The sequence below is a fragment of the Drosophila virilis genome, unplaced genomic scaffold (assembly GCF_030788295.1).
Source record: "Drosophila virilis strain 15010-1051.87 unplaced genomic scaffold, Dvir_AGI_RSII-ME tig00001662, whole genome shotgun sequence".
Classification (NCBI taxonomy): domain Eukaryota; kingdom Metazoa; phylum Arthropoda; class Insecta; order Diptera; family Drosophilidae; genus Drosophila; species Drosophila virilis.
Window position 1 is genome coordinate 616148 of NW_027212853.1, and position 13001 is coordinate 629148.

The window sequence follows — 13001 nt, forward strand, 5'->3', positions numbered from 1 at the left end:
GTCCAAGCCCACAAAAATGGAGTCCAACCACCAGAGAACCTTCGAGTGACTTCAAAGTCACATCACTGCAAATTGTGTCAGAAGGAAAACCATCCTTTGCGTCTATGCCCACGTTTTCTACAAATGTCCGTACCCGAGAGACTTTCCGTCATCAAACAACAAAGGTTGTGCTTAAACTGCTTCGCCAGACAGCACCAGTTGAAGGATTGCACTAGCGCGCACAGTTGTTTCACGTGCAAGGGACGTCACAACACTCTGCTCCACCATGAGAGCCAATACCAGTAGTTTTAAGCCCTATATACAGTCCACTTCTACTTCCAACCAAGCTACCGTTCAAAACTACTTATCCGTAAACTCACATGGTGTTCTCCTCGGAACGGCTGTCAACCAAGTGTGTCAATTGCGTACAAAATATACAGCTTGGGCACTTATCGACTCTGGGTCAGAAGCGACCTTTACATCAGAGCGGTTAGGGGTTAAGCTTCCATATCTACCAATCGACGCACAGGTCTCCGGTTTAAATCAAGCTATTTCGGCTCAGCCCCACAAACTCTGTCATTTTAATATCGGCTCTCCGTCAACGCTTCGGCTTCATATTGAAACCTCGACTTATATTTATCCAAAGCTAGCAAATCGCCTGCTACACCATTGCCAAAATGCTTTGAAAGAACATCCAAAATTACACATGGCCGATCTTCCTGTAGGAGCTTACAGATAGACGTTCTTCTCGGCGCCGATATCCTCCCATCCATATTGTTAAGTGGGTCCTATCCCAACATATGTGGCATTCTCCTTGGTAAAGAAACAATTTTCGGCTGGATCCTTACAGGTCCCGTTTCTAGGCCCAGAACCAAATCGGTTGAATCCATTTCAACTCAAGTCTCGCTGAATCCAAATGAGTGCTTGGATAAACTCCTCACAAATTTTTGAGACGTGGAGGATATTCCAGTAAAGCCGGAAATGAATCCGATCTGTTTTGTGAGCGCAACTTAAAAAGAAAACACTAAGAAAGATAAAAACGGCAGATGCTTGTTCACACTGCCATTTAAGAATTCCGATACATCCAGCTAAGCCATTCAAGGTCAATCACACAAGATCAAATTCTTCGAACCTAGAATCGTTTGGCAAAAAATACTCTCCTTAACGAGTAGTACGATGCGGTGGTCCAGGAATATCTGGACTTAGGTCACATGTGACAAGTACCTCGAAGCAATGGTTGGGAAAACTTTTATCTATCACACCATGCTGTTCACAAGCCTGACAGCACCACGACCAAGCTCCGCGTAGTATTTAACGCCTCCCACTCATCAAATGGTGAAAGTCTTAACGATATGCTACATGCAGGACCCGTTCTACAATCCGACTTTACCATTTAAATTCTAAGATGGCGCTTCTTCCGATATGTCTCAATGCCGATATCACGTAAATGTACCGGCAGATCCTTGTGCATCCCACACACACGCCCTATCAGAAAATTCTGTTCCGAGCAAAGGACAACGAGGTGCGTGACTTCGAGCTCAACAGAGTCACGTTTGGAGGGTACTACATTAGTTATCTGATCATGTTCGTACGCTCTTTCGCTTAGCAAGTCACATTATCGCAAACAATGTGTATGTCGACGATGTACTAGCGGAAGTCCATTCCAAATCAACAGCAGGTCAGGCAATAGCAGAACTCCGCCCTTGAATCTGCCGGGTTCCCCTTGCGAAAATGGACATCCAATGAAAAAGACTTGCTAAGAGCGATACCCAAGGACCACTTGCTTCGTGCCGACTTATGCAGGAGATCTAGCTCCAAGAGCTGGGCTGGGACGATCTGATACCTGAGAGTCTTCTCAGTGCGTGGAATTTATTTCTCCAAGAGTATCCTGGCCTCAGTGTGATTAGCGTCGCTAGATGGGTTGAATTTCGCCCACAGGGAACTATTAAATACCATGGGGTTTTTGACGCTTCGCAGCTGTCATACCGGACCGCCATTTACGCTAGATCGCATCTCAGTACATCTCCTAACCGCGAAAATGAGGGTCCCTCCAGTCACGGCGGAGTCCTTGCCACAACTAGAGATGTGCGGAGGAGCACTTCTGTCCGAGTTATCCACTGCACTCAGTCCCCAACTACCCCAATTTCCGCTGGCGTCAACTGGTTCTATTAGACAGACTGCACAATTGTGCTAGCCTGGCTTCATAAGCCACCATGCGCCTGGACAACCATTGTAACAAGCAGAGTCGCAAAAATTACGCAGGCCGCCGACTCCATGCTAGATACGACATTAGAGCAACGCACGATTAAAGTAAACCTCGCAAACACAGCTCCCATATTTTTCTTCCTCGAACGCTTTTCCAAGCTCGATCGAGCCCTGCGAGTGTTGGCATACATTTATCGCTTTAAGCGTTGCAAACGATTGTCGCTCCATCAACTATCGACTATCTTACGTACAAGAAAGACGCATTCTCTTGACCCAGAGACAAGCATACTCGTCAGAGTACATTTGCTTGAGCACGAAAAAACAGCTCACAACTCACAGAAAACTCCTTAATTTGTACCCCTTTCTAGATGGTAAGGGAATTATCTGAGCATGTGGTCGCGAAAGAGCGGCTGAAGCACTCGGCTACGATGAGCGGCATTCTATAATACTGCCATACACATGTGCGTATTTGCGTCTCTTGACCGCCTTCACTCATCTTATATCCTTGCATGGAGCCACCTAGCTCATGATACGCTTAATATGAGTACTGGATTCCAAAGCTCAAGGTGTTGGTCAAATCCACAATCCATTATTGATAATCTGCGTCATCCCAAAAAAGAAAGTGCAAACGTATCAAAGGGCGACTTGCATGTGGAGAGAGTCACATTCTCCCGGCCGTTCACACAGGAGTCGATTTTGCAGGCCCCTTCAATATTAAAAAATACACTTATCGCGCCTGCCTTATTACAAAAGGCTACGTGTGCGTCTTTGTGTGTTTCAGCAGCAGAGCCATCCACCTAGAAGCTTCATCTGACCTGACCACACAAAAATTCCTAGCGGCATTTGCGAGATTTGTGGCACGACGAGGGTGCCCAAGTCAAATGCATTTCGACAACTCAAAACTTTCGTCGAAGCGCTCAAAGTTCTTGCGCGCGACTTTGTGGAAAACGCTTAAGACGCAACTTCAGGCCACTTACAGTTTCCAGAAACTGTCCTGGCACTTCAACCCCCTAGTGCGCCACACTGTATTTTATAAGTCTACATCGACCTCCAAATACACCTTCTAAGAGCTTTCCACGCTCCTATTCAAAGTTGAAGCATGCCTAAATTCAAGTCCGATATATCCAATGTAGGAAGATCCTACTGATCTCTTAGCTCTGAATCCCGGTCATTTTCTAGTCGGGGTCCTCTACTTTCTGCAACAAAGCCAGAGATCAAGGAAAGGAAAGAAAGGAAGGACGTGGCCATCATCAACCGCCAGCAGCGCTTGAAGGCTTTGCAACAACAGTTCCGTGTCCGTTGGAAACATGAGTATCTTTTAGAACTACAAAAAAGAAACAAATGGCAAACTCCAAAGCGAAATTTACAACGGGATGATCTAGTCAATATTAAAGAAGATAATCTTCCAGCTAATGACTGGCGTCTGGGTGGAATCCAAAACGACCTATCCTGGCGACGACCAAAGAGACCGAGTGGTCGAAGTGCTAACAGTCCGAAGTGTCTTCAAGAGACTGATCTCTAAGCAGATCCTGCTCCCGATAGAACCTAGTCTCCATTTTCCATTAAGTAGAATCTCCAGTGGAGACTAGAGTCTTAGATCGACAGGTCTTTGGACCATCCGTATAAAGCCGCACAATTAATGTCATTATGTTTTTAACCTTCTTCACAGCACGATGTCTCCACGCCAATAAAAAGGCCGATCCAAGAGCCGCCCGGCAATGGAATCGTTCCGATGCCGAGTATGTCGAGGAGTCCACGCACTATTGAACTATCAACGATTTATGCGGCTGTCTCCCGAGAAGAGACTCCGAGCAGTTCTGGTGAAGAAATATTGTCCAAACTGCCTAACTTACCGGGGAGTGCTGTCGACGCAAGGACGGGTGCCGCAAGTGCCTAGGCGAACATCACACCCTGCTTCACCTCCAAGAGAGAAACGGCAATGCGTCCCGCGGCACTCGGGTAGTTTTAGACCCGTGCTGTCCGGTTAGTTTTATCGACGGCATTGTAACATAGAATGAGAATATACAGTCGACACATAACCTAAAGATCGAACAAACGTGTATTTTCTTAAACCAACTAAAAACAAATAAGAGGTTCTAGTCGGGTGCTCCCCACTAGGGGATACCCTGAACCCTCTTCTTCCAACATCAAATGCATATATATACTATTTTAGAAGCTAGATGTCACGTTTGGTGACTCTAGCTCCTATTATTTACCAAAATTGCACAAAAAAACAGGATATCGATATCGATTTTTATCGATTAATTGAAAACGGAGTAAGTTATCGATTATCGGAAACATACTCGATCTGCGCAGGCATGTAGGAGCACCTACATCTAATATTTTAAGTCTCTTATAGGTTCTGAGATCCTTGCGTTCACAAATACGGACGAACGGGCGGACAGGCAGACGGACTTGGCTAGAGCGACTCGGCTATTGATGCTGATCAAGATTATATATACTTTATGGGGTCGGAGATACTTACTTCATAACATATATTTGGACTTTACACAAATACAATATACCATTATACCCATTTTTAATAGGTTCAGGTTATAATAAATTGTGCAGAGCATAAACTCTCCCAAGAATTTAGCCACACCCAAGAAAATTACCTGGAATCCCTGCGGATCGTGTGTATCTCAGCTATATGATATAGTGTACCGATCTTAATTGTATTTTGCATATATATGAGGAGTATAGTAAAACTAATAAATTCAGAGTTTGGTCAAGTTATCTTGAAAAACAAATATTTTTCATACAACAATTTAATTTTCGTCCGATCGTTCCTATAACAGCTTTATGATATAGTGATCTGATCTTAATATGCTTTTGCCAATATATGAAGAGTATTGTAAATCTAATAAATGCCGAGTTTTTTCAAGATATCTTGAAAAATAAAATGTTTTTTCATACATCTTAATTTTCGACCGATTGTTCCTATGGCAACTATATGATATAGAGGTCCGATCTTAATATAATTTTTCTTATATATGAGGACCATAGTAAAACTAATAAATGCCGAGTTTGGTCAAGATATCTTGAAAAACAAAATGTTTTTTCATAAAACATCTTAATTTTCGACCGATCGTTCCAATGGAAGCTTTATGATATTGTGGTACGATCTTAAAATGATTTTGCCTATACATGAGGAGTATAGTAAAACTAATGAATGCCGAGTTTGGACAAGATATCTTGACAAACAAAATGGTTTTTCATACAACAACTTAATTTTCGTCCGATCGTTCCTATGTCCGCCTTATGATATAGAGGTCTGAACTTAATATGATGTTTCCAATATAATAGGAGTATAGTTAAACTTATAAATGCCTAGTTTGGATCAAGATATCTTGAAAAACAAAATGTTCATTCATACAACAATTAAATTTTCTACCGATCGTTCCCATGGCAGCTATATGATATAGGGGTCCGATCTTAATAGGATTTTGCATGTATATGAGGAGTTAAGTAAAACTAATAAGTGTCGAGCTAAGTCAAGATATCTTGAAAAACAAAATATTTTTTCATAAAACATCTTAATTTTCGACCGATCGTTCCAATGGAAGCTTTATGATATTGTGGTACGATCTTAAAATGATTTTGCCTATACATGAGGAGTATAGTAAAACTAATGAATGCCGAGTTTGGACAAGATATCTTGACAAACAAAATGGTTTTTCATACAACAACTTAATTTTCGTCCGATCGTTCCTATGTCCGCCTTATGATATAGAGGTCTGAACTTAATATGATGTTTCCAATATAATAGGAGTATAGTTAAACTTATAAATGCCTAGTTTGGATCAAGATATCTTGAAAAACAAAATGTTCATTCATACAACAATTAAATTTTCTACCGATCGTTCCCATGGCAGCTATATGATATAGGGGTCCGATCTTAATAGGATTTTGCATGTATATGAGGAGTTAAGTAAAACTAATAAGTGTCGAGCTAAGTCAAGATATCTTGAAAAACAAAATGTTGATTCATACAACAACTTAATTTTTGACCGATCGTTCCTATGGAAGTTTTATGATATTTTGGTGCGATCTTAATATGATTTTGCCTATACATGAGGAGTGTAGTAAAACTAATGAATGACGAGTTTGGTAAAGATATCTTGAAAAACAAAATGGTTTTTCATACAACAACTTAATTTTCGACCAATTGTTCCTATGGCAGCCTTATGATATAGAGGTCTGATCTTAATATGAATTTTCCTATATAATAGGTGTTACGGGGCGAAGTGAAAATAGCGTTTGACTAAGTCCTACTGGGTCTCGCATTTTTTCTGTAAGCAGCCCTCGCCGCTTACACTGGAAGCGCACCGTTAGAATTAGTTTTTACATGATAAGTCGATCGCACTCAGCTGCACAAGCTACATTTTTGTCGAGGTTCATTTTCGTTTTGTGCTTGCAGCTGAGCAGAAGTGAGTGAGAACAGAAGGGCGTGCGGAGCACGAATGTAAGTCTCAAAATCATGTAAAATATAGGTTGTTGAATAATGAAAGAATAATAAAGATTTCAGCGTTCGAATTATATTATATCATACCGCCTCGTACGAATCGAATTGAATCGAGTTGTTTCTTTCGACGCTAGAAGTCGCTGCCGAATACGCGCCCCGGCACGAGTCTCGGTGCCAACATTCTGAAATATTCTCTGCAGCAGAGAGTGTCCGAGGGATTCTCTGCTACGGCGGAGATTTCTGCGAAGCAAGCGACTTGCAAAGTCACAACCTTAGCTGTCTATAGAGGGACACGTGGTACAAGAGCTAGACTCACACTTAGCAGCCATAACCTCAAAGCGGATTGCATAGTATTGGTGTGGGAGATGGCTGACGGTGATGAACTAGATGGAAGTGCGAGAAGGATGACAAGTAGTATTCAACCCGGTGGAACTGCAACGCTTGTAACGGCTTGGTCAACGGGACAGGCTAACGGATCGCCTGTTCCTGCTGGAGTACAAGATAAAGTCGCCGGTGTAGAAAGAGGTAGCGGGGCAGCAATCATAGAAACTTAAAGCAGCTGTCCGTCTACATCGTCCGCTGCCACTGGTCCAAGGGAAAGTTCAACACCAAGGCAGCAAAGACCTGAGAAAGTGGGAGCTCTTTTCGACCCTTTGGGATACCAGAACGTGATCTACAAGCAGAAACAGGTTGCGGCTAATTGGAGTGTACACCCCACTTTGCCGTATCAAGCAAATACGGCGGTGTTTAACCAGGCTACGGAGCCCAGTATTGCCGCGTACATGGGCCACACAGGTCTGGGAGCGCTCAATAGATCGATTGAGCACGTGCCACGGCAGCAATTTGACACTGTGCATTGTAATAATGCGACGCCGTGGAATGGATCGCTGACACCTGCGCAAATCAGGGCGCGACATGTCATCAGCAAAGATTTACCAATTTTTACAGGCGAACGAGAGGAATGGTTGATCTTTATCAGCAATTATGAGCAATCCACTGAGAGATGTGGATTCAGCAACGAGGAAAATCTCATCAGGCTTCAGAAGTGCCTCAGAGGGCAAGCCCTGGATGCGGTGCGCGGAAAACTTATGATCCCAGCTACAGTGCCGTATGCTATAGGCACATTGCGAATGTTGTATGGCCTCTCTGAAATAGTACATGCTGCTCTGCAGCAAAAGCTCCGAGAGGAACCAGCAATAAAGTCGGACAACTTGAACACCGTTATCCGACTGGCCCTAGCTGTCCAAAACTACTGAGCAACGATAGCGGCCATTGGTATGCACGAATATCTTTACGATCCCGCGCTGCTGAACGAGCTTGTCGCTAAGATGCCCAGCAATATGAAATTGGATTGGGGCCGGCATCGAATGTCGAATGAAGGTAGCAGTTAGGCCACCTTTGATAACTGGCTGTTCAATGTGGCAATGTGCGCGACTATGGTCACGCCCTACGAGACACCACTGGCTTGTAACGAAAAGAAGAGCTCCACGAAAACCACTAGAGAGCGAATTTTTGTGCACAACACGGTAGATAGCCCTGAGGGTTCTCAGCAACAACGTTCACAACAGGAACAGGAGAGGGTTTCATGTGCGAAGTGCGCCGGTAACCACCGTCTATCAGATTGCGACGACTTCAGATCAATAGGTACAAATCAGCGCTGGGAACTTGTTAAGGAAAAGAGGCTCTGTTTTTGCTGCTTTCTACGTCATCGTGCACAACAGTGTAAATCAAAGAAGAAGTGTCATGTAGATGGTTGGGAGTCAACGCACCATGTGCTGCTACATACGCCTACCATGAGTGGTAGTAAAGTCGAGCACATGGGCCAAGGTAGCAACCACCGGATTAAGGCAAGTGAGTCTGCCGTTATGTTTCACGGCAGCCCCGCAAGTAAAACACTGTTTCGATATGTTCTAATCACGCTCTATAGTAAATCAAAAAGCGTGCGCGCATATGCATTAGTGGATGAAGGAGCTGAGTGTACGTTAATAGAAAGAGCGCTTGCAGACGAGCTGGAAGTAGATGGCCCTGCGACCCAGCTGTGTCTTAAATGGACAGGGGACATAACCAAGAATGAACCTGAGTCGATGTCCGTGGCTGTGAGCGTTTCAGCTCCAGAACATAACGCAATACAGTATGCCTTAAAAAACGTGCGAACAATAGCGAACTTGGACTTACCAGAGCAAGGTATCGGGCCACAGTTGCTCAAGTCTCGGAAGCACTTATCTACGCTTCCTATTCTGCCCTATAACAACGTCAAGGGTCAGCTTATCATTGGTTTAGACAATATCAAAATAAAGGCACCCTTGGAGATACGAGAAGGTGAAAACGACGACGTCATAGCAGCGCGAAGCAGACTAGGATGGGCCGTATATGGCCGCCCCATTGTGGGAGACAGCACCACGCCTCGGCTGCTACATATTTGCCAGTGCAGTGCGGCGCGTGGGATGGATGAAGCTCTGAAGAACTATTTTTGAATTGAGTTGCCTCACATCCGCTGAGATCCAAAGAGGACGAACGCTCGATGCAGATTATGGAGGCAACAACAACCTATCTGGAAGACGAAAAGCGCTGGCAGACCGGACTGTTATGGAGGTTCGATCGCATGCACCTGCCAGACTCTTATCAGATGGCTGTTAAGCGCCTGAAATGTTTAGAGGCAAAGATGTCAAAAGACCCACCACTGAAAGAGTTCATGATGAACACGATGCACGATTACAAACAGAAGGGATATATCCGCCGGTTGATGGATAGTGAGTTAGTAGCTAACACTACATCGTGGTTTCTTCCTATCTTTACAGTCACCAATCCGAACAAGAAAAAGACGCGCCTGGTTTGGGATGCGGCTACCAAAGTTAGTGGCATGTCGCTGAACGATTGTTTGTTGAAAGGTCCAGGTACACTAGCATCTTTGATGGGGGTACTAATACGCTTCCGAGAGCGTCCTATCGCAGTATCCGGCGACATAAGGGAAATGTTTCATCAAGTCAAGGCGCGCCAAAAAGACCAACCGGCACAGAAGTTTCTCTGGCGTGGTGGAGATTCGTCACGCTTCCCCGAAACATACGTTATGCAAGTCATGACGTTTGGAGCATCCTGCTCGCCAGCTCTAGCAAATTACGTAAAGAATCGTAAAGCCGAGCGGTTTGTAGCGGAGCATCCGGATGCCGTAAAGGCGATTTGCGAAAAAACATTTGTCGACGACTGGCTGCAGTCGGTGGATACTGGAGCTGAAATGATACAGTTAGCTGAGACTGAGATTCATGCTAGTGGCGGCTTCGAGATGCGCCGCTGGACATCAAATTCGAAGCAAGCTATACAGGCGCTGGAAGACGACTGTGAGGAGTTGGACAAGCGTATCAGCGCTCAGGATGATGCGCAAGAGAAGGTCTTAGGCCTGTGGCGGCTACCTGGACAAGATCTGTTGACGTTTGTGGTGACGCCGAACTTGCTCGCGAAGGCGTCTAAGGAGCGCCCAACTAAAAGACGTGTTCTGAGTGTGATCATGTCTATTTTCGACCCGCTCGGGCTGCTAGGATTCTTTAATATACGCGCTAAGATCATCCTTCAGAACTTATGGCGATCCAATATCGGATGGGATGACGACCTTACCAACGAAGACGAAGCCGATTGGCAACACTGGCTTGATCTACTTTCAAATTTGAATGCCGTCCGCATTCCACGGTGCATGAAATGGGTGAGCCGAGCCCAGGCTGTGCAGATGCATACATTCGTTGACGCCAGTATGAATGCTTACGCCGCAGTTGTATTTTTGCGGGCTGAACTTGATGGCCAAGTACATTGCAGTTAGGTCGCCTCGAAAACGAGAGTAGCACCCCTAAAGCCCGTGTCCATACCTCGAATGGAACTGATGGCCGCGGTCTTAGGTCTGAGACTGGCCAAATGTATCCAAAAGGAAATGTCGGTACGCATACATAGACGAACATTCTGGACAGATTCAAAGGATGTGCTCTACTGGATCCGTTCCGATGCTCGAAAGTTCCAATAATTCATAGCGCTTCGGATAGGAGAGATTTTAGAAGAATCAGATGTGGACAGCTGGCGATGGGTACCATCGGCTCAAAACGTGGCAGACGATGGTACGAAATGGACTAAAACGCCTGAAATTCATGGCTCAACCAGGTGGTTCAATGGACCACCATTTTTGTATCTAGAAGAATCGCAGTGGCCATAATCGGAAATAGGCCCTGCATTAAACATGTTGTACCATGCTGAAGAACAACCCAATCACACGTCATCCTGGAGATGTATTCTGCCGGATCTGCAGCGTTTCAGCAAGCTAGAAAAATTGAGAGCCGTACAGCTACGCGTACTGAATTTCCTACGGAATATTATTAAGAAGGTCAGATTGGACGGAGGACTGGATCTGCAGAAGACGCTGCTCCTTTAAAGAGGCAATGAAATGGATGTGATTTTTATCCGGATTTGTCAAGAAGAGGAGTTTTATAGTGAGATCACCTGCTTAAGGTCGGGGCGCCGCTTAACCGATCGTAAAAACTTGCTGTTTAAGTGCTCCCCTTATGTGGATGACTCGGGCATTCTACGTATTAAAGGACGGATAGACAATATAGAAAGAGTCGAAGTCTGCGTAAAACGCCCGATAATTCTGCCAAGACGACATTAATTGACGTATCTTGACGTATCTGCTGGTTGAGTTTTATCACCGCAGATATCATCACCTACACAACGAAATCGTCGTAAATGAACTGCGGCAGCGGTACTGGGTTTGTGGCTTACGAGCTTTGGTGAGAGAAGTTTCCAATACCTGCCCAGCGTGCCGCATACGACGCGCCCGCCCAAAGCCGCCAGGGATGGGCGACCTGCCAATCGAACGATTATCGCCCTATACTCCACCGTTCACATATACTGGAGTGGATTACTTCGGCCCCTACGACATTGTCGTTGGACGGCGTCGTGAGAAGCGCTGGGGCGTGCTATTTACATGCCTCACGGTGTGCGCCGTTCACCTGGATATAGCTACGTCGCTCTCAACTGACTCATACTTATGCGTTCTGAAGTCGTTCGTGGCCAGACACGGCTGCTCCCGCCGCATGCTGTCGGACAATGGCACAAATTTCAGAGGCGCTAGCAGAGTATTAAAAGATGAAATTGAACGTATATCGCCGGCTCTGATCGAGCGACAGTACCCAGAACTCGAGTTTACCTTTATCCCGCCAGGATCACCCCACATGGGAGGATCGTGGGAACGAATGGTGCGCTCTACAAAGTCAATACTGTCGGAAATTCTGCCGCCCTCTGGGTTACGAGAGGAGGTGCTACGAGCAGCATTGGCTGACGTAGAAAGCGTGCTCAACTCAAGGCCACTCACTTATGTTCCCTTGGAGACATCTGAGTCCGAAGCCCTGACTCCAAATCATTTTCTTATAGGTCATTCAAGCGGATTGCGTGAGAGAGGGGAGCAGTCAATTGGCTGACCAATTTTGGAAGAGATGGCTGCGCGAGTATCTGCCTACACTCACCAGACGTACTAAGTGGTTTCAACCGCCACTCGAACCAATATCAGTCGACGACATCGTCATAATAGTGGACGACAGTGCCAAGCGAAACTGTTGGACAAGAGGAGTGGTCGTAGACGTGCACCGTTCAAAGGATGGCCAGGTCCGAAGTGCCGTGGTGCGAACCGCCGATGAAATTATTACTCGCCCCGCTGTCAAGCTAGCTAAGCTTGACATTAAAGTTGGTAACACACTTAATGGAAGTTCGTGAATTACGGGGTGGGGAATGTTACGGGGCGAAGTGAAAGTGGCTGTTGACTAAGTCCTACTGGGTCTCGCATTTTTTCTGTAAGCAGCCCTCGCCGCTTACACTGGAAGCGCACCGTTAGAATTAGTTTTTACATGATAAGTCGATCGCACGCAGCTGCACAAGTTCATGTCGAGGTTCATTTTCGTTTTGTGCTTGCAGCTGAGCAGAAGTGAAAGAGAACAGAAGCGCGTGCGGAGCACGAATGTAAGTCTCATAATCATGTAAAATATAGGTTGTTAAATAATGAAAGAATAATAAAGATTTGAGCGTTCGAATTATATTATACCGTACCGCCTCGTACGAATCGAATTGAATCGAGTTGTATCTTTCGATGCTAGAAGTCCCTGCCGAAGACGCGCCCCGGCACGAGTCTCGGTGCCAACAATAGGAGTATAGTAAAACTTATAAATGTGGAGTTTGGTCAAGATATCTTGATAAAACAAAATGTTTTTATATACAACAAATTAATTTTCGACCGATCGATTCTATGGTAGCTATATGATATAGTGGTCCGATCTTAATAGGATTTTGCATATATATGAAGAGTATAGTCAAACTAATAAATGTC

At 45.1% G+C, this 13001-nt stretch overlaps 2 protein-coding genes across 2 annotated transcripts; both read left to right on the forward strand.

Annotated features, from left to right (window-relative positions):
* The first annotated feature begins 8085 nt into the window (after positions 1–8085).
* LOC138911612 (uncharacterized) lies at positions 8086–11057 on the forward strand. The gene is made up of 5 exons (XM_070210990.1): positions 8086–8500; positions 8810–9088; positions 9157–9399; positions 9448–10389; positions 10885–11057. Exons 1-5 carry the CDS (start codon positions 8086–8088, stop codon positions 11055–11057), a joined length of 2052 nt encoding a protein of 683 aa, XP_070067091.1.
* A 421-nt stretch (positions 11058–11478) lies between these two features.
* LOC138911613 (uncharacterized) lies at positions 11479–12394 on the forward strand. Its single transcript, XM_070210991.1, has 2 exons — positions 11479–12073; positions 12192–12394. Exons 1-2 carry the CDS (start codon positions 11479–11481, stop codon positions 12392–12394), a joined length of 798 nt encoding a protein of 265 aa, XP_070067092.1.
* Positions 12395–13001: the final 607 nt, after the last annotated feature.

Coding starts and splice junctions, on each gene's coding strand:
- LOC138911612 (XM_070210990.1), top strand. CDS start 8,086: ATGGTCACGCCCTACGAGACACCACTGGCTTGTAACGAAAAGAAGAGC. Junction 8,501..8,809: donor CAACCACCGGATTAAGGCAA/GTGAGTCTGCCG, acceptor TGCGAACAATAG/CGAACTTGGACTTACCAGAG. Junction 9,400..9,447: donor TATCCGCCGGTTGATGGATA/GTGAGTTAGTAG, acceptor CTATCTTTACAG/TCACCAATCCGAACAAGAAA.
- LOC138911613 (XM_070210991.1), top strand. CDS start 11,479: ATGGGCGACCTGCCAATCGAACGATTATCGCCCTATACTCCACCGTTC. Junction 12,074..12,191: donor AGGTCATTCAAGCGGATTGC/GTGAGAGAGGGG, acceptor AACCAATATCAG/TCGACGACATCGTCATAATA.